Raw genomic sequence first — 22,530 nt, 5'->3', positions numbered from 1 at the left:
TTTGCGTGAGTAACATCCTGATGAATGTGGATTTTCTCCTATTTGACAGATGTTGAAATGTGTTAACATTAGCAGCCTTAAAAGGACTGTCTAATATACAAAAGACTTAAAGAACAGTTTATACAAACCAGTAAGCAGAACAGTGTGAAATTCCCTTTTGTGGTGTTTATCAAGAATAAAGAAAAAATTATAAATGGAAAGTATTTATTGAACAAAAATTGGGGGTGAAAGCAAACTGTTGCTGACTTGATGTCATCCAGCTGCAGAATCGCACAGGAAAGATACAATTTGTGACTTATTAAGTACAAACATTGAGGTGACGGGAGACCAATTTACACAAGAACTGATGCAGAACTGGTCTGAGTTATGTCAAAAATAAGCCAATACAACTTCCCTCATCAAATCTACATGTGACATTGAAGAGGGTTCATTCCTGCACTGCACATGGATCATAAATGTAAATACATTCTGGGAAGACATTCCTGACATTATGTCAGAACAAGTGGCTGTCTTTTACGTTAGATTCCCAAATATGTTTATAAGGAGACTTTGCAAATCCGAATATACAATTAATAAATTAGAAAGTACATAGTCATTATGATAAAGTCTGACTCCCATCTTCCTATTTCCAGGGAGAAATACAGAAGATAAACTCTTAGATCATTTACTGTGTCAGAAGTGATCATAAACTTTTGTTGCCATGTCAATGCCTCTAATGGATTCTGAATTATTATTAAAACGTTGCCATATTTCACAAATTGTCAGTCACCCTTGTTTTATTTTACTTTTCTGACGTACTGAAATGGTAAGACAAAGACTCTCATAAGCTTTAAAAATCCAATAAACATTTTTGCTTTTGTTCTATTTTCAAGATTTACTACCACTGAACAAAAAAAAAAAAAAAAAAAAAAATAGCCTCTGTCAAGGTAACGGTGAGTAAAAATGTGTGCCAACTGCAGCAGGGTGGCCAGCTGGCTGCTCAGTCCATCAGTAATTGCTGCATTGAACCCTTTAAGCTCAGCAAAGATTTGCTTTATAATTTCAATGGACCTTTTACAAAACATGTTGGAATTGCAAAAAGGCAACCTGTTGAGAGAGGAGCTGGAGAGGAGGCAGGGGGAAGGAGAAAAGGTGGAGCTGGATGTCATCTGTGTACAATGAACTTTGACACTGAAATTACAGACAATAATGCAAGGAGAAAAGATATATGACCAACAAAACAGGAATGAGGATGGCACCTTGAGAAAATGTGGAAAGTGTTGTCAGAGTGGTATTATTTAAATATTTCATTCATCCAGCGAATTTTATCAAAGACTAAAGTAAAGTCGATGATGTTATAAATCTGGTTGTAGTAATGAGAAAGTAAATTAAATCAAATAAAAATACAGGAAAAAATAAATGTACTGTTGTACTGTAATGGCCGATTTTGCCTTTTGTTTAGTGTTTTTTAATTAATTAACTTTTTATTCAGTGTTAGATCTTTCAGAATAAAGTCTAAAGTCATTTCTGTTTTTAAATGGCAGCTTTAGTGCTTTAAGTGTTGGTATAAGGCAAAGATAAGCTTGTTTTTTTAAGCAATTTTATGCTATGTTATGTTAATTTAGTCACCTAAAGTATGTTTTACATATTTTATTTGAATTTTACTGTCTGTAACACATACTCATCAGAATTACAGGAAATAAAGGCTTGAAATATTTCAATCTTTTCATCTACTTAATATATGACTTCATTTTCTAAACTGAGTGACAAAAATATTGTTTCTTTTCCACAGGATATTCTAATTGGATGTAAGTTTTGATTGTAGCGTTTAAATGTGACAAAACAAGTCTTGGGCAATCCTAGAGCATCATCTTCTGTTGTTCAAATCGCTGCTCTTTTTGACATTTAAGCCTCTGGGGGATTTTTTTTTCCAAGACCACCTAATCAAACTAATTTTAACACACTATCAAGAAATGTGAAACGAACTGATCGTTTTTCGGGAACAAAACATGACATCAAGGTTTTTCCCCCCAAGACTCATGGTTACTAAGAATGATCCAGTCTACATCCAGTAAATTACTGCTTTCGTTTCTGGAATAAGAGGGAGATATAGAAGGAGGAGGAGGAGGAGGAGAAGGAGGAGTGTCGGCCAGGATAGTTCATGCTTTGGATAATACGGATTTGATTGTGCGTCTGTGCGCACTTCATCGAGAGCAGGCGAACTGTCTGTAAAAGTTTTACCCACTCACACACAAAGCGAAATGGCCAAATATAAGCCCTGGCTGACGGCATGTTGCGTCCTTCTTATTGTGATTTGCGCTGTTGCTCTGGTGAGTCTGTGCATCGCTACGCTTCTTGGTGCGGGTTGCTCCGGCGGCAAATTCAGACATGCGGCTGTTTCGGCAGACTCGCAACTTTGCTCCGAGATTGGAAAGTAAGTGGCCTCCCTCCTCCTTTCTTGTAAGACTTTAATTTGACCAAATTGATGCTAAAATATTTTTTTTTTTCATTCAGAATTTTCCTACCTGAATCTAAAAACGTGTTTTTATTCATTGACGTGCACCTGAATTGAATCGGGCTTCGCCTCCTGTCAGTGGGAGTAAGCAGTTTAAGAGATTTGATCGGCTCTGTAAGATTATAGCATAGCGCATCCAGGTCCTTTGATTGCTCTGAGCAGTTGCTGAATCAATTCATTCAGAGTACATAAACATGACCTGTCGCTTATGTTGAAAGGTCTTGGCTCTGCTTTGGTTATTTGTCTTACTTGCAGTTGCGAGTCAATTAATCAGTCATCAGTAACTTCAGAAGTGCAAAGGTTGTAGCGAACGCAAGCAATTAAGTCATCACTTGGTCACGTGATGCTTTTGATATAGGACTTTAAGTTTCGTTTTCATTCAGTTGGTGTGCAAGCAGTAATAGAAAGGACAAAGAACTGAAATATGGAAGAAATGGACTTCTAGCAACTCCTAACCTTCTGGTTGGAGAGGCATACGGTATGGACAATTGAGTGAAATATTCTTGTGTTTGTATATGTGTAATAAGTTTCATTTGAACAATTCATGTAAGGTAACATGACGGTTTTATTGATGCATATTTGTCACCGTGTATTTTATTGCAGTGTTCACGGTGGTCTTGGGCATTTATGCTACAGAAAATTTATTTAATAAAGCCTTTGAAACCATCAGTCGGAGCGTTGCACCTTCATCAACCAGTGAGAAAAGTTGGGAGCAGCTATAGTGAACACGTACACCGTGTGCAGCGCAGCTCGGCTCGACGCCGGAGAACAACGAGGGAGGCCGCGCGGTGAAAGCAAGCTGTGAACTTCTCGCCAGCCATGCTGAGATGGAACGGGGAGAGAGGAAAAGGACCGTTGCAGCTTGAAGGCTACAACTCGCCTGCAGCTTAAAGAAACTACCGTTCGTCTTTCAACCTTGCAATCTGCTCGGACCGTTGCGATTGCAGTGACTTGCAAAATATGGCGTCGGCTTGCAATGAGGACAAGGATTGAGACTGCGCCGTTTCCACAAGTCAACACAAGAGGGCAACAACGCGCCGTGGTCGTGAGTGGTATCACCAAGCCCTTGGCTTTCAGGTTTTCAGTTGATAAGAAACATTATCACATGTAAATATTTGAATTTAAGTGTGAAAGGCCATTGTGTACATGTTTTGTGTGAATATTTCTGGCCTGTGTTATTAAGGGACTTGATATTTCTACTTTGGATTTCTTGTTTGGTTTATATGTGTATGCTTGATATTTGAAATTATTACTGAGGTTAACTTGTAGCACAAGTTTAGTTTAAGGTTTTGCTTAAGAGTTTGATTATTAATAATTCAGAAAATGGATCAAAGTGAAGAGAGTGCTCTTGTACTTGAGGGAGTAATTCAGGCTCTTGAAGAAGAAAAAATAGACTTACAAACAAAGTTAGAAACTGAAACAGATGCAACATTAAGAGACCAAATGACAGAACGCATTGCTGAAATTTGTAACAGTTTGCAAGCACATAGTGTAGAGAGTCAGGAACCAATTTCTGAATCTGAACAACCTAGGCGATCAGAAAGAGAGCGTAGACCAACCGAAAAGTGGCTTAACTATGCAAAAGAAGAGAGTGCCAAAAAGGAAAGAAAGTTTATGTTAACTTATGTAAGCTTTAAAGGTGAGGTTCAGTACATTAGGAGTCAACTCAAAGAAGAATGTGACAAAGAGAGTCTTGAAAATATGACAACTACTTTAGAAAGATATGAGTCACACCTAAAGCAGGAGTATGAAAGCTTACGTGCATTGACCACACCAAGCCAAGACATAAGACGGCGAATGGATAGCTGCACCTCAGTAACTAAGGAAGTAGTTGCTCTGTTGAAAATGCGTTGCTCAGAAATAGGCAAAGAGTTCGATGCTGCTGCAGTGAAGGAATCGCTCATCAAATTACTTCAGAGAGATGATGCGAAATCAGTATATGGGTCTACTGTATCGAGAGCTGGCGCAGGTAGCGTAGCAGGAAGTCGAATGTCAATAAAAAAAACGGAAGTAGCTGCACGTTTAGCATCCAAACGTGCTGAAATAAACAGAGAGAAAATAGCTGCACAAAGAAAGGAAGTGTTTGCTCAGCAAGAGAAGTTGAAAATGTTGGAAAACCAGAGGATCTGGAATCTATGCAAGCTGAATATGATGTGTATGAGGAGGAGGAAATGAAAATGAATGTTGAAACAGGAGAAAAGCAAGAAATAACTCTGCCTCCAAGTCAGCCCCAAGGAGAAAGGAAAAGTATATCTCTGTCTCCAGGTCAGTTCCAAACTCAGTATAACCCAGCGCCATGTGCTCAGATTGAAACACCAGTCCCTCTTCGTTCTGAAAAACAGTCAGAGCAAAAGCTGAATGATGCGACGCTAGTGCAAGCCTTCAAAGAATCTCTGATGATGACAAGACTTCCAGCACCGGAGCCATCCGTTTTACTGGTGATCCGCTGAAATTCACTGAATGTACCAGCTTTAAAGCCTTAATAGAGACTACCTGTACAAGCCCAGCACATAGACTGTTTTATCTCAGAAAATACATAAGCGGAGATGCTGTCTGTGCTGGAAGGAACTTTTTACCGAAGTGATGATGAAGCATATACGCAAGCCTGGGATGCACTGAACAAGCGCTATGGACACCCATTCATAGTGCAAAGAGCCTTTAGGGGTAAACTTAGTAGCTGGCCCAAGATAGGACCAAAAGAGCCACTAAAATTAAGAGAGTTCAGTGATTTTCTTGTGTCATGCAAAAATGCAATGCCTCATATATCAGGTCTTAAAGTTCTAGACGATTGTGAAGAGAATCAAAAGCTACTCCAGAAACTTCCTGACTGGGTAACAACTCGATGGAATCGAATTGTCACCAAGGAATTGGATGACTGCAAGCCATACCCAAGTTTTGAAGTATTCTCAGACTTCTTAGCCGAGGAGGCACGATTGCCTGCAACCCGTTTCCTCGCTTCATGCCTTGAAGAAGACAGACGAGAAACCAGGCACAGAAGTAAAACGCATCAAGGCCAGAACCCTAGTGACAACAACAAGGGTTGCTCAAAGGAAAGATCCTCCAGCTAAGAATTCAGGTGAATCAGCAGGCTCGACAAATAATTCACCTGCTGCTCAAACAAAGAATCAAATAAAATGCATATGCTGTCAAGAAAACCACTTCATTTACAAATGTGAAAAGTTTGCTGCTCTGACTCTTGAAGAGAAGAAAGCGTTTGTGAAAACCAACAAGATGTGCTTCGCCTGCTTGAGAGTTGGCCATGTTGCAAAAGATTGTCGGAAAAAGGCTACATGCAATGTTTGTAGAAAAAGCCATCCAACTCCGCTTCATGACGAACCGGCTCAAGAGGAGAAGCCTGAAGCCAACCAACAGAGAGACAGTACCGCTATTGCTTCATGTAGTATGAACATGGCGAATGCTGAACGCACTTCAATGATTGTCCCAGTGTGGCTGTCTAGTACTGTTAAGAGTAGCCCAGAGATCTTAGTGTATGCTCTGTTAGATACACAAAGTAGCAATACATTTGTCACTGAAGATGTGTGTGAAAAACTAGAAGCACACACTGAGCCAATTAAGCTCAAGTTGTCAACAATGACTGACAGGTCAATAGTGAATTGTCACAGAGCCTGTGGGTTAAAGGTCAGAGGATACAGTTCCAAAGAATGCATTGAACTACCACCAGCTTACACTCGAGACGATATTCCGTGGAGAAGACCAGCATTCCAACTCGGGAAACAGCCAAAGGATGGACACATTTGCTTAGCATAGCTGACGAGATGCCAGATTTGCTAGACTGTTCTGCTGGACTGCTAATAGGCTACGATTGCGTCAGAGCTCTAAAACCAAAAGAAGTCGTATCCGGAGCAGAGCATGAGCCATATGCAGTGAAAACAGACCTCGGGTGGAGCGTGGTTGGTGCCAAAACGCCTAATACTGGTGGAGAAACAAATGCAGGATTCTGCTATCGCACCTCTGTAAAGGAAATTCCACCTATTACACCTGTATGTGCGATTAAGGCTCTTGAGAGAGATTTTCAGGATACAAATCCTACAGATGTAACGATCTCCCAAGAAGATGTTCAGTTCCTACAAATTCTGAAAGAGGGAATCCATCATAATGACAATGGTCATCTGGAGATGCCTCTGCCTTTCAGAGAGCGTCCCCAGCTTCCTAACAACAAGCATCTAGCCACAGTTAGGCTGAAACATCTGAAAAGAAAAATGGACAAAAATTCCAAATACAAGGAGGACTATGGTCAGTTCATGGTCAATGTTTTCAAAGATGGTGATGCAGAGGAAGTCCATGCAACATCAAAAGATGGGAACACCTGGTACATACCACACCATGGAGTGTACCACCCGCGAAAGCCAGAAAAGATTAGAGTTGTCTTCTGCTCTGCCAAATATGAAGGCACTTCGTTGAATGACCACCTTCTCACGGGACCGGATTTAACCAACGCCTTGACTGGAGTGCTGTGTCGGTTCCGACAGTATCCAATTGCAATCAACTGCGACGTGGAGAAAATGTTCCACCGCTTTCATGTCACTCCAGAAGATCGGGATTTCATGAGGTTCCTGTGGTGGGAGAATGGGAACACAGCAAGTGAGCCCAAGGAATACCGCATGAGGGTGCACATATTTGGAGCGTCATCATCGCCAGGTTGTGCGAATTACGGTATGAAATACCTCGCCACCAAATATGAGCATGAGTACCCCATGGCAGCAAGCTTCATCCGCAGAAACTTTTATGTGGATGATGGTCTTGTCAGTTTGGACACCGTGGAAAAGGCCAAGCAACTTGTTCATGAAGCAAGAGAAGTCTGTCAGAAGGGACAGCTGCGTCTGCACAAGTTTATTTGCAATAACGAAGAGGTTTTGGAGAGCATTCCAGAGAGTGAGCGTGCTCCACAAGTCAAGGACGTGGACTTAAACTACGCAGAGCTACCAGCTCAGAGAGTGCTAGGAGTTAAGTGGAACATCGAAAAGGATGTCTTCTCATTCAATGTGGTCCAACAAGAAAGAACAGCCACTCGTCGAGGCATCTTATCCACAGTCGCCAGCATATATGATCCGCTAGGATTTCTGGCCCCCTACATTTTGACTGGGAAAAGAATCTTGCAAGAAATGTGCAAGCGAGGTGTAGGTTGGGATGAGCCTGTCCCGCCGGAGCTAAGGCCGAAGTGGGAGGCATGGCTCAATGACCTGAACAATCTTCAAACCGCTCAAATAACAAGGTGCTTTGTTCCCAACAATCTTGGCATGATCCAGAAAATAGAGCTGCATCACTTTTCCGATGCCAGTAACGATGGCTATGGGCAGTGCTCGTATATCAGGATTGTGGCTGAAGAACAAGTCCATTGCACTTTAGTTATGGCCAAGGCTAGGGTAGCACCCATGAAGATTGTCAGTATTCCACGTCTAGAGCTCACCGCTGCCACAATCTCTGCAGCCGTAAGTAAAGTTCTCAGAGAAGAGCTTGACTTGAAGATCGATGCTGAGTACTTTTGGACGGATTCACAAGTGGTACTGGGGTATATCAAGAATGAGGCCCGCCGTTTTCACGTTTTTGTTGCAAATCGGATTCAGAAGATCATAGACTCTACTGACCCCAATCGATGGTTTTACGTTGAAACAAGTCAAAATCCGGCAGATTATGCTTCAAGAGGACTCAAGGTGGCAGATCTGATGGCATCAGATTGGCTAAAGGGACCTAAGTTCTTATGGGAACAAGAAATTGTGACTAATCCAACAACCCCAGAGCTTCTCATAGGTGACCCAGAGGTCAAAATCCTGAAAACTGATGTTGTGCAGGAAGATAACCTCCTGATAAGGCTGGCAAGGTTTTCAGACTGGGTCACTTGCCTTAATGTCATTGCTCGCATTCAGAGGCTGGCTCTTAAGGACGTATCTGGGCCTGTTACAGTGGAGGAGCGAAAGAAAGCAGCTCTCGTGCTGATCAAGTTGGCACAAAAGGAAGCATTTGGAGAAGAGCTAAAGCTGCTCAGCCAATCACAAAAACTCAGGAGAACTCACAAAATGTATGAACTCGATCCGTTTCTTGAGGACGGAGTGCTCAGAGTTGGTGGCAGGTTAAGAAGGTCATCAGCATCGCTAGAGTTCAAACATCCCGTAATACTCCCGAAAGAAGGCATCATAACGCATCTGATACTTGATCATTGCCATAAAAGAACACAGCACCAAGGCCGAGGGCAAACACTGAATGATCTCAGAGCCAATGGCTACTGGATTATGGGTGCTAGTAAAGTTGTGGCCAAGCACATCAGGAGTTGCGTGACCTGTAGGAGACTGCGGGGTCGAACTGAAGTACAGCGTATGGCTGACCTGCCTGTTGATCGAATAGAGCCATCTCCTCCTTTCTCATATACAGGCATTGACTGTTTTGGCCCTTTTTACACGAAACAAGGTAGAAAGGAGTACAAGAGATATGGGCTGTTGTTAACATGCCTAAGCTCTAGAGCCATTCATATCGAGATGCTCGACGACCTGACAACTGATGCATTTCTAAATGCATTAAGATGTTTCATCGCAATAAGAGGAACAGTCAGACAAATTAGATCTGATCAAGGCACAAATTTCGTAGGAGCAAAGAGTGAGTTGGGAAAGTGCTTAATGGAACTTGACAAGGAAAGGATTGCGACATATCTCGCAAGAAAGGAATGTGACTTCCTTATGAATGTTCCGGAAGCCAGCCATATGGGAGGCATATGGGAGCGTCAGATTCGGACGACAAGGAGCGTGATGAGTTCTGTCTTAGCTCAGGCTAACGGAAGACTGGATGACTCCTCTTTAAGAACGTTTTTCTATGAGGCCATGTCCATAGTCAACAGTCGCCCGCTGACAACAGACACCCTAACTGATCCCAAAGGTGCTGAACCCTTGACACCCAATCACTTGCTTACTATGAAATCTACAATACCCCTTCCACCTCCAGGAAAGTTTGTTCAAGAAGATCTGTATGCAAGAAAAAGATGGCGGAAAGTACAGTATCTCTCGGAACAGTTCTGGAACAGGTGGCGCCGAGAATACTTGACCAACATCAGCCTTCGTCAGCAGTGGCATGCAACCAGACGAAACGTGCATATTGGAGATGTAGTCATCGTCAAGGATGAAAACACTCCCAGAAATGAGTGGCCACTAGCTAGAGTAGTTGAGGCACAGGAAGATGATGATGGTCTCGTCCGAAAGGTGAAAATACAAGTAGGCCAAAGTAAGTTAGGACCAAAGGGTGAGCGCTTAACACATCCTTCATTTCTTGAGCGTCCAGTGCAGAAATTAGTTGTGTTAGTTGAATACTGTTCAAAATAGCTCAGCATTAACATGTAAATCAGTCATCTATTGTAAGAACTATTGATGAAGATTTTGGGTTAAGGTTAAGTTTGAAGTTATTGAAAATTACATGTTTTATTTCTTTGAATATGGTGAAAGTAAACCTTTTGTAATTTTGGTGGCAGTGTAGCGAACGCAAGCAATTAAGTCATCACTTGGTCACGTGATGCTTTTGATATAGGACTTTAAGTTTCGTTTTCATTCAGTTGGTGTGCAAGCAGTAATAGAAAGGACAAAGAACTGAAATATGGAAGAAATGGACTTCTAGCAACTCCTAACCTTCTGGTTGGAGAGGCATACGGTATGGACAATTGAGTGAAATATTCTTGTGTTTGTATATGTGTAATAAGTTTCATTTGAACAATTCATGTAAGGTAACATGACGGTTTTATTGATGCATATTTGTCACCGTGTATTTTATTGCAGTGTTCACGGTGGTCTTGGGCATTTATGCTACAGAAAATTTATTTAATAAAGCCTTTGAAACCATCAGTCGGAGCGTTGCACCTTCATCAACCAGTGAGAAAAGTTGGGAGCAGCTATAAAGGTTGTTTCACTGGAATGTGTGCAACTCTTCCTGCTTTTGTGCACAGCTGGGGATTTTATTTTTTTGCCCTTGTGTTTATGTTTGTGGAGAGTTCATTTTGCAGTTCAAAGCAGAGACAATCAAAGGTGCAGATGTGAGTGACAGAGATGAACTGAGGAAACCTGGAACATTGGCTTAAAGTAAAAAGGTCAGCTTTACACAGAGAAAATTGCAAAAAACTATTTTATTAGCAGAAGAGCAGCATGTGTCTCGGTCTATACAATAAACATTATTTTTGTTAATTTGCTATTGTCTGTCTTTCCACAAAGTTTTTTAATTGCAATATCAACATTTGTTTTGTCAGGATAACCTATAGGCAGATAATTGAAAATTATGTCATCTCTCCACCTCTAACTCACAACCACATGTCAGTCTTTGGTACAACTTCAAACTCCTGCAAAACCTTTGAGCTGGCAAGGTCTAAACATTCCCAACGCTGCTTTCTCTTGCAGCTTAGGAGGCAAAGAGTAGCAGTGCCAGCACTCGTGAAAAGATCCTTTATGTTTCCAACACAGACTGCAGTGTTGTTTTCTCTTTTCTAATGTCAATCCAACTGAGGTGAAGAAATCCAGCCGAGACAAAAAAGATGTCTTTTTGCTACTATTGGTCACTGTCATGAAAGACAGGCAGCATGGGATTAATTTTGATTGGTTTTCTGTTGTAAAATGAAGGAAACCCCCAGAGTAAAAGCCTTCAAATAACACATTAGTGTTTGCCGGTGGGTGTCCAAATGTGTGCAGAGCATCGCAGTCAGATAACCGGTTTCCCGTAAATCCACTGAAAATTGTTTTCCAGGAACATGCTCCTCCAGGGCGGCTCAGCAGTAGATGGCGCCATTGCAGCTCTCCTCTGCACATCTGTGGTCAATCCTCAGAGCATGGGAATTGGAGGAGGCTCTATAGTGGTTGTCAGAAATAAAACAGGTGGGTAGTCTGCGTTTGATTTATTTTTCAGGACAAACTTTCAAAAATCAAACTTTTTGAAAGTTTAATTTCAAAAATCAAACTTTTGAATTATCACCACTTTTCTTTCTTTTTCTTCTATTTTGTATAGAAATAATCAAGTTATATTTCACCTTAATGTCATGAGAGATTCAGATGACAAAAATATATCTTGGGTTTGTTTATCTTGTCTGTTTGCCTCTGGGATGAATATGGGATGAACAAGTGAATGGGGGGGGGAAACTTTAAGAAGAAAACAGTAAATTATTTGTGAGTTATTTCATTTGCTCATTTGTTTCCAGGTAATGTTAAAGTTTACAACTTCAGAGAGTCAACCCCACAGTCATTCAAACCTTCCCTGTTAAAAGACTGTCCCACTACATTCGGACTGTCCACAGGTAAGCTGCATCGCTACACAGAACAATTTTTGACTTTATTTTTGTTTCACTAATTTATTTAATGTACAGGTCATTAAATGTTTATCCATGTTTCCACACCATTTTTTTTCATATTTATTAAAATGACCAAACCAAGAATTCAATCTGGAGAGACTCACAAAGAGAAGAAAATAGCAGTTAAAAAGATTTAATGGTACAATTCTTTGGCGCTCGGACCCGGCAGAAGACCCCGAACCGAGGATCGCCGTGAGCAGGCGGTCTGCTCGGCGAGCTCGGATAGTCTTCCCCCCCGGGACCGAATCTGGTGGTGGAGCGGAGCATGGAGATGGGAGAGCACGGAGGATCCTAGAGTATGTCCCTCATGGTGAAGGTGGAGATGGGGAGGAGGTGGGTCGTAGCACGGCTGACGAGCAGGAAGCCCCGAGGGTAGCTTGAACTCTTGAAGGTGTCCTTGGATGACGATTGGCTGGAGCGGCGTGGAGCTCCGTTCCGGATTGGCTGAGGCCAGGCGTGGTGATTAGATGATGTGGTGAAGCTGGTCGAGTCTCCCAGTTTCGCCTATGCTCCATATCATATTTACATAAATGTTCACAACCTTCATTTCCACTGATCCTCCTTAAGATGTTTTTGTAAAATAAGTGGAGTCCATCTGTGGAAAATTCAGCTGACTGCACTTGATTTGGAAAGACACACAGTCTATGTAAGATCCCACAGTTGACATTAGGTCAGAGGTCAAACAGCAAGCAATCAAAGGAGGTTTCTGTTGACCACAGAGACAGGGTTGTCCTGCAGCAGGTCTCTTTTAGAACGACAAAATGAAAGTCATTCCCTAATAAAAGGCACATGATAGAATGTCTGGAGTTTGCCAAAAGTCACTTGAAAGACTTTCAGACCATGAGAAACAAAATTCTCCAGCCTGATGAGACAAAGATGAAACTCTTTGGTGTGAATGCCAGGCCTGGACTCTGGCCACGCTCATTGAACATCTCTGGAGAGATCTGAAGATGGCTGCACAGATGTCTCCATCCAACCTGACGGAGCAGGAGACGAACTGAGAAGAAAAATGAACCAAACGACCTAAAGATAATCATTCAAAGCTTGTGGCATCACATTCAAAAAGGGATTTCTGCCAAAGATGACTCAGCAAAGTTTTCAGCAAATACTTACATAAATGTGATTTCTTGGTTTTCTGTTAATAAGTTTGCAAAATTCTCAAAAATGTTTCAATATTGTTTTAATTGGGTATTTGTGTGTTGAATTTTGAGAAAAGCAATTAATTTTAATACGATTTGGAATAAGTCTTGCACATACGCAAGTCAAGTTTATTTATATAGCAAATGGTCGATATGCTATATAATCAGGTAAATATGCTATATAAGCAGATATATCTGTTATGCATGAATTATGTCAAAAGCTTTTTGGAGGCTGATCAAGGAACAACTTACTAGGGGAGCTTTAGGTAAACAGGTGTGATATATTTGATCCATGCAACCCTTGATTCCAGTTCTTATTATCTATCCATTCAAAAAGAATGGATCAAATAAATTATTAAAACCCCCAAATTAATATGAAATTTATGTCAACGATGAATAAGCCTCTCAGAATTGCATGTTTACAATAAGAAACCTTAAATTATAACTTTAAGAAATCCAACGCAACTGAAAAATGTCTCTTTTTTTTATTAATATTGTCTTGTCTAAGAGCTGCAGTTTATTGTTTTGTTTTTTTAGGTAAGCTGTCTTCACATTTTTAGCTTCCAAAATATTTTTTTTCCTCATTTTCCACCTCAATGTTGCAGGTAGTCAGTGGATTGGCGTTCCTGGGGAGCTGCTGGGCTACGACGCCCTCCACAGACAGTACGGGAAGTTGTCCTGGGCCAAACTGTTTGAGCCAACCATTAAACTGGCCAGGGAAGGAATCCCCATGCCACCATATCTGGCACAGTATATGAGCCACAAGTTGGTGAAGCCGCATGTGGAAATGTCATCTCTCTGGTAAAATCTCACACATGCATCTCAGAGAGAGAGAGAGAGAGAGGTTTTAAAAAGTTTCCAGAAATTATAATTATTAGTGCAGATTAAATTTACAGAAATTAAAGTAAAATTATGAGTTTCAGCAAAAGAAATTAACTCATTTAAAATTCTCTTTTAAATCTCCAATTCTTTTAAATCAAAAACACTTCGTACAACCAGAGTTAAAATTTACTGTGAATATTGCTCTTTACATGGACATAATGCAGTAGTTCACCTCAATTTTCACTTATCCCCGACTGTAAAAATGAATGATTTAAACACTGTAGGAGGTACAAAATATGCTTCCCCTTTCCTCACAAACCCCACTCAAGAACACTATATCTTATTGCAAAATATTTTTCAAAGAAGATAAACTTAGGTCCAGGGGTGGAAATTTAAATTTTTCTCCACCAGCCACAGTGGCTGATAGAGAAAAATTTGTCACCAGCCACTATTTTTTGTTTCTCTTTCAATTACAAACCCCACAAGTACAAGCAAACTACATAAAATATACAATTTATTCTTAACTCTATGAAAACCAATTTATTGACAATAAGTTCACCATACAGATGTACATACACAGAATAATTTACCATAAAGCAAGGACACCTTAACAGGCTTCTAGGGAAATAAGTTCATTTTAAGTAATTACTAACGGCAAACTTTAACATTCTTGCAATCACTTTGAACATTTCCAAATTTTGGCAACAACTCTCCCTGATAGTATTTATTAAAGATGTGTCTAGTCATTTTAAAAATTGTATCAATAGCTGTTTCCTAACCGTTTTATTGTTTTCTCTTACTTATTACAATTATTACTAAAAAATCTCAGATTGTGTTCATTATTAATTCCACGGGCCATCATTATTCTTGTTTTACTCCAGAGTTTTTTGGACTACCTGGACCTTAGTGTTAGCTTCCCCCTCACACACCTGCCTTCCTGCCTGCATAAACATTCTTTTTACTGGGCAGCAGCAGCTAATCTGAACTCTTCCTCAATCTGTCCCAGGTCACGTGTCTCATCATCCTCGTCCGACGATAATAAAGCCCCTGAATCGCTAATTCCCTCTTCTTGTTCGCTACTGAATCTCCGCCAACGGTCAAAGTTAGTGTGATGATTAACATATCGGTTAGTTTGACACATTTTTCTGAATGGTCTTATGCGCTTTTTAGCTTTCGTCGTAGTTTTTCTGACCCGCCCCGTCTTATATCCGCTTATTTTCTCGGACTCCGGTTAGCAGCAACCGTTAGCTGAAATGGCGGTATTTATAAACTTAGAGGGGAGGGGCGGGCCAAAGAGGACTGAGGGATTTCATTGGATAAGCCCAATGTCCGTCAATAAAATCAACCAATGGGCTGTCGCGGTCGATAAAAATTAGATTTAATATAATTTTTTGTTATCGTAGAGCCGCCAGATATGGACAGTAAATGCATCTGTCTGGACTCCAGACGGTCAGTCCTCCCCTGGACAGAAGTTCAAACTGAATGCAGCTTTTTTTTTTTTTTTTCTGTTCAAATTGTCAACCCAGACTGGCGGGTGCGTTGCTCCGATTTATACCACTTCATACTTTCACCCGCATTTGGGTGCTAGTTTCCTCCCCTGCTTAGGTCAGAAGTATTGCTTTCCTGTTGGTGATGAATTTCAGCTGTTTGGAGCAGTTATTCAATGGTGTCCTGACTCAACACAACGTTTATGTAGCAGCAGCACTAGGAAAGAGGCCAGCAAAAGTTTTGGATTATAGTCGTCCAATGTTTCCATGACGTTGCTCCAAGGTTATGAAGGCTGCATCCTGAGGAGGGTTTGTTGAGATTGATGAAAAAAGGTGGGGTCAGAAGTCAATCGCTTGGAGATTCGCTTGTTTATTCAACAAGAGATCCTTTCATTTGACGTTCTGCAGAAGCAAGGAGAGGGTTTTGTGAGGAAAGTATTCCACACTTTTGTCTCATTTATGTGTTTCTAATCGTCATGCAAAAGTAATCTGAGTAAATATCTAGTGTTCTTTCAGCCATTTAATCCCTCTTTTTATGTTAAAAATTTGTTGGTTTTTTTTATTTATCAAACTCCTAATTGGAGATTGCTCATATAAATGTTGCATTAGACCAAATGTAGGTATGATGCTAAATAGCGACATTAGGCATATAACATATAAAACTAATTCTCTGGTATAAATAAGTAGAATCTTGTATTTATTACTCAAGCAGAACTTAGGCTTCTGAATAACTATTGCCTTTTTAGGCTGAATACCAAAAAGCATGTTGCTACGTAGTTACATATACATTTATGGTCTTATTTGAATTGTAAAATTGTGCATTATTTCTCCCGTAATATTTATGTATTCACTATTCACAATCTAACTTAATCATTTAACTGGTAGTCCTAATTTTAGGACTTTACTGCTAAATCTTTGGTGTAAAATGACCTGAGAGAAAAGCCTCACATTTAAACCTGCGATTGAAAAGCTGAAATGTGCTGAACCTTCTTCACTTTCAAAGTATTATGTTTAGGGTCCCTGACGGCAGAAATTTTGGCTCATAAATTTGCATTTCTGTTGTATTTTTCTGGAATAAATTAGACAAGCATGAGCTGACTTGAAATATTTCCAATAAAAATGTGTTGGGAGAAAATCTGTAAGAGGCTTTTGCACAAAAGAACCAAAGTCAAGCTTGTAGGCTAAGAATTTGTGATAGCAAGAAATGTTAATTCTGCTCCTAGAAAAGTAAAAACAGTCATTGTGAACTCAAAAAACAAAATGCAAAAAAATTAAATCACAGATTAAATGGATTACCAGACTCAAAGGACAACAGCTTCAGAACCTCAGAGCGCAACTCAAGAAGGCACTTTTTTTTTTTTTATTTGGAGAGCATTGTGATGTATATTTTTATTTCACTGCTTCTTCACAGTTCTCCAGTTTGAGCATGCTGGTCTTTCAGTTTCTCTGTGTGCTCTTTTTCTCTCACTTTCCTAAAAAATGTATGATTTTGCTAATGGTAGCTTTAAGTTAGGTTTAGATGTTCTTTTTCTTTCTTTTGTGACTTTAATTGAAAAACTTTCCAGGGTTTACCCCTCCTCTTTACAAAACAGTTATAGGGCATGGCTGTGAATTTAAGCAAAACAAAACTGCTTAAACATCAGGTCAGGTCACTTTTTGTCGGGATGCATTGTGTAGCAACTATTTTCAGCTTTTGCCTAACGTATGCTTTTATCTATTTTCTTTTATTCAGTGAAGTCTTTTGCAACAAGAACAAAACGATCCTGGGAAAGGGTGACACCCTGCAGTTTTCTAAACTTGCAGAAACCTTGGAAATCATTGCAAAGGAAGGAGTAAAAGCCTTTTACACTGGCAGAATTGGCAGTGACTTAATCCAAGACATAAAAGACGCAGGTTGGTGCAAGATTGGCCTGGGCAAACTGAGGCTGTTTAACAATGTAAATAAAATCTACTGCATGTAGAGGAAGTGGATAGAAGCACATAGGCTTTACAGAAATGTGTTATTGTCCTTAGGTGGAACATTAACGGTGGACGATCTGAAGTCTTACAGTGTGCGGGTGGTTAGTCCATGGACAGTTCCTCTGGGAAATCATAAGATGCACATCGCTCCACCGCCTGCTGGGGGGGCGCTTCTAGCCTTCATTCTCAAAATCATGAAAGGTTTCACATCTTTTGTTGTAACTCAGATGGGATTCTTTGAATGGACAATTATTTTGGACAATTAAAAACCTGAACTCTTGCTCCCAAAGGGTTCTCATTAACTCCAGACTCTCTGGTTGGTGAAAAGAAGATTCAGATGTACCATCGTTACATAGAGGCAGCTAAATTTGCTAATGGACAAAAGAGGAACATTCGAGATCCTGACTACAGTAGCAGCAAGGTTGGTATACTGAAATTATTTCTTTTTGAGAAAGTAATTGTTCTGACTCAAGCATTACAGAGTTTGATGTCTTGTCAGTGTAAGTCAGTCAGTTAAAGACCTGGAAATGGGGAACAAAATGTCGAATACGCTAATATCCACAAAGTATGCCACCTAGTAAGCAACCCATAGATGTATTAAAGAAAAAAAAATCCTAATTTATCAGGAGTTTTTTCATTCTGATGAGAGATAGCATTGTGTAAAATGTAAATAAACTGAATGCGACGAGTTAATAAACTCATAAAAATGAGTTTATTAACATTTAATCAGTTAATTACTGGTTCTGAAAAAAAATGAGGACAAAAATCTGACATGGTTACAAAAATGACTGAAAACAGAAGAGTATAATACAGAAAACTACAAGGATTATTATGGAGATGCTCCACAATATATAGTCAATAATTTAGAATATTTGTCCCATTCAGTCTCTTTGGCCAGATTAAAAGTACCTTTTGAAAAAAAAAAAAAAAAACAGCCTTTAAGGAGATATTAAACATACTGCTCATTAAGCCCACGATTCTGTTTCTAAAAATATATATTTTTATTGGTCTGTTGTAATTATATTAATTTTAAACATCATGTTTTCATTAACTATAAGCTAATAAAGGCTTATAAACCCTCATCTAAGTGTAATTAATCTAAATAAAGAGTTCAACTTATGAAGATCCTGAAATGAATGAACTTTTAAATATATTTATTGAATGGGACTTTTAGATTGGAAACTAATAGTCAGACTAAAGATGGATCTATATTAAAACAAAATAAAATGTATTTCACACACCATTAACCCTTTTAAAAGTTTAAAACAATTGAACAGTAAAAATAAAATAAGGATAAAAGTGTTAATTTTTTTTTATGCTCCTCTTTCAGATTGCTGATCACTTAATTGATCATTCGTTCATTGATCGCATAGCGAGGCTGATATCATCAAATACCACACATGATAACTCCTATTATCTTAACCACAAGCCTTTGCCTGATAACTTTGGAACAACTCACGTTTCTGTCATGGATGAGGATGGACTCGCAGTCTCGGCCACTAGCACCATAAACCAGCTGTGAGCACAAACCCTCCTCAAAAAGATGAATATTTTCAAAATCTACATGAAGTGACGTCGCCGTCCTAATCACACTGTGCGGTTCTGCAGGTTTGGAGGAGCGGTTTACTCTCCACGAACGGGGATCATCCTCAACAACGAGCTTGCTGACTTTTGTGGGAGAGTAGATTCAATAAGAAGCGGTAAAGAAACAAAACTCACTGCAGAGTTAAGGACAAATCTGTCTGATGTTCACTGAGTCTGAGCCGTTCTCCGTCTCATGCAGGTGAACAGCCGCCCTCCTCAATGACTCCTGTTATACTGGAGAAAGAATCTGGAGGGATTCTTGTGATGGGAGGGTCAGGAGGAAGTCTTATCACCACATCAGTGGCCTTGGTAAATCACTGCTTGCTTTTGTTGGTTAGTTTTTGGGCTTTTTGTGCTTAAATAAGTGTCTTGTTTTTCTAACAGTCCCTAATAAACCGCCTGTGGCTGGGGATGAGCTTAAAGGACGCTATTGCTGCTCCTATAATCTTCGTCAATTCAAACAACGATGTGAATTTTGAACCAGGATTCGATAAGGTGACGTATTTTCATCATTGCTGTAAATTTCTGTTTTTACATTGATTCCCACACTTATAAACATCCCTGTTCAATGAGTGGAAAAAACGTAAATTTTTATTTTATTGATGGAGCGTCATTCAACAATGATCATTTCTGGAAAATGTTCCCTTTTAATTGAAGTGCAGATATTCATCGTTAAGAAATAACTTTTTACTCATCAGAGTGTATTTAGCTGAGGAATTTCTCCTCATATATGTTAATATACTTTTTTAAGATCATCAATGTGTGGGAGCTTTTAATTACTAATCCATAACTTACTTTCTCCTGAAATATAACAAATTTTGTGCCACAGAGACACACTTCTCCATCCAGAGGAACTGCCATATTTAGCTTAGCAAGGCCCAAAGTTAGGAGGATTGAGAGAAAAGCTTCAGAAGCCCATTGAAGCAAATGTCATGTCTAGAGTTTCACTAACTCCCCAAAAATGCCATTAAATGGCATTTAAATTTCTTTATCAAAGTCTCACAAAGGTAAACAGTTTGTTAAACTCTACTGGGACTCTACCTGGAAATAATTTGACAAGCACTAAACTTCTGAATTAAAGGATGAAAAACAGAGAGTGATCTGTGATGCTGTGGGCCGGCTTTTCTGATTGAGTGTGGCATTATTAATTTCCGAAAATGTAGGTTTTTAATTAAACATCTGCCAGAAATAAATGAAGGTGTGTCATCACTGCGACTTTAAGGAGCATAACTGTCCAAAATATAACAAAATCAACAAAAACATGGTTCACGACAACAACTTTTTTCCTGTAACTATCTCAATTATCAAGTGTCTTGTAATTTAACTATTAACATCATGAATGCTAGTAAACATTGCACCACTGATGTTCAAAACAAGATTTTTTTATTTTATTTGAAAAACATTTTAGTATTAAATGATACTATGATAGAAATTCAGTTTATTAAAAGACTAAATGTCTTTACCAGATGTGCCAATATATGTGTAAAGAGCTGTAGATAAATTATTTTAACTAGAAATTAAATTAAGATAATTGACTTCCCTGTGATCCATATGGAGATTTTCATATTGTATTTGTCACACTTTTGTCTCATTTAATTTTAACTGTGCTGTGTGTTGTTACAGTCAGTCATAAATGGCCTTAGACGTCTTGGACACAAAACTGGGAATTGGGCGTTCTTTGTAAATGTGGTCAACGCCTTGGAAAAGGAGAACGGCTGCATAGTTGCAGTGTCGGACAGCAGGAAGCTGGGAGTGTCAGCTGGATACTGATCATGAAGATCAAGCGTAACCTTCCACAAACGTCTTTTATTGGACGAACTGAGCCTTTAGGATTTGCGTCAGTGAATGTAGTGCAGCTCTGAAAAACAGAATGTGAATTATACTTTTTTTAATTTGCCTTTTAGGAAGAAATATGAAAGCACAGAAGTTGAGATCATTTAATCCATCTAACATGGAGATAAAAATGCTGGTAATGAACTCCACTTTTTTGTTACTAAAAAGTGACTAAATGTAGCCGCACGTCCATATAGTATTAGTCTAATACTATATAAAATTAAAGAAAATGAATCACTACCATGAACATATTTTAGATGAAGACAAATAAACATAATAAATGTATACTGTCCATCCAACACATTCCTCCTTTAGTTTGTTTTTTACATATATGTTACCTTGTGCAGCTACAGAACTGTGCAAAAGTTTAAAATCTATCCAATATTTATATTTATCTTTCAAAATCACAGATTTCATTGTGATGTAAAATCAGTATGGAGTGAAAGATCTCCAGGCTGTTTGGGGACAAATTTAGGCTCCAAATTCACTCGTTTACGACTAACTCGTGAAGTCTCAATTCAACAACTTTATCAATCGCTAATAAACAATTTCTGAAAGTCAGAGCTAAGAAGCAAAGATCTGACACAGAATGATGTTTCATTCATTACATTAGGTACATGCCTTAATGCTATTTTCTCAGATTCAATAGGACTGTGTCTGTTTCAGGTTGCTAGAAACCAAGTGCCTAAAGAAACTAGCTTCAGATTGTTTTATCTTCTCTGTCACATCACAAAACTTCCTCAGTCTATAAGTTTTGCAACACAGTACCAGCAATCCTAAAGAAAAAGAACAAACTAGTCTGAAACTGATTGTTGAAAGCAGCCAAAGACCGAAGAAATAAACTGAACAAACTTCACAATGTCTAAATCAAGAACAATTTTTCTCCTTTTAAAGGACATTTTTGAATAAATGAGGGGTGGTTTGAGACTTTTGCACAGTGCTGCGTTAGAGTTTAGAAACAGAAATGTTGAGATGCTATTTTCTAAAGTGCACTGCTACCCTTGTTCACATGAAATGGGTAAAAAAAGTTTCTGAAAGACTGACTTTGCAGTTGACACTTATCACTTTGCACTGTTGACCAATATTTACTCTGTCTGTTACAGGTAGCAACATAAATGTATTATTTTTCTATCTGAACTAGTAGATTTGTTGGTCCTTGCTACTACATATGAGCCAGTTAGTCTCTTAAAAAGGAAATTATGAGACACAAAAATCTTTTACTGTGACTTTTAGCATTTTACAGTATATGAGAGCCTTATGTTTCCAATGTTTTAAATTCAATATGCTGTAAAAAAAAATTATTTTTACTAAACCACTTTTTCACTTGTGTTTTGTTAGAAGTGTTTTTATAGACTTGTTCATGACTGTTCACTGTTTATGTTTGTTTTTTCACAATAAAAACTTTCTCTTGATTATTTTTTCAATATTTCCAGAAGCAAATAATTCAAGAGTTTTACACATTTCGGGAAAATCTTGATCACTCCAAGATGGACAGTTTTATAGCTCTGTGATTTTACACATTTGAAGCTTCAATTCCTTTTACTCCGACTCTACGTTTTAACAAAAGTGAATTGACAAATATTTTAGTTTTTTACTCCTGAGGGATGATAAAGTTCAGTGCCCTTTTCTTCAAATGAAGTAGCCATGTTTACAAGTGAGCATTTTAAATGTTTTGGAGATTTAAGTGAATCTACAGGATTCTGCTTTAAAGACTTTGAAACAACACTGGGGAATTATCAGCAATAATACTTCATATTTTCCAATTTAGTTTGGCTTTTTTGAGAGCAGAAGAGAGATTTTTAAAAAAATGTTATAACGGGATACGTTCTCAGTAGAGGAACTTATGAATTAGTGATGATTTCTTAAGTGGATTCTGCTCGGCTCCCC

The 22,530-nt window shown here is 39.0% G+C and overlaps 1 protein-coding gene across 1 annotated transcript; it reads left to right on the top strand.

Moving 5' to 3' along the window:
* Positions 1–2,154: 2,154 nt before the first annotated feature.
* ggt5b (gamma-glutamyltransferase 5b) lies at positions 2,155–22,069 on the top strand. The gene is made up of 12 exons (XM_044095681.1): positions 2,155–2,413; positions 11,222–11,349; positions 11,670–11,765; positions 13,564–13,759; positions 17,000–17,160; positions 17,281–17,427; positions 17,517–17,647; positions 18,557–18,744; positions 18,835–18,926; positions 19,010–19,119; positions 19,195–19,305; positions 20,434–22,069. The coding sequence occupies exons 1-12, from the start codon at positions 2,241–2,243 to the stop codon at positions 20,578–20,580; spliced, it is 1,680 nt and encodes a 559-aa protein (XP_043951616.1). The 5' UTR covers positions 2,155–2,240; the 3' UTR covers positions 20,581–22,069.
* Positions 22,070–22,530: the final 461 nt, after the last annotated feature.

This window comes from Gambusia affinis, linkage group LG17 (genome assembly GCF_019740435.1).
Source record: "Gambusia affinis linkage group LG17, SWU_Gaff_1.0, whole genome shotgun sequence".
NCBI classification, from domain to species: Eukaryota; Metazoa; Chordata; class Actinopteri; order Cyprinodontiformes; family Poeciliidae; genus Gambusia; species Gambusia affinis.
The sequence above is the reverse complement of the archived record's forward strand: the minus strand, read 5'-3'. Positions and strand labels throughout refer to the sequence as shown.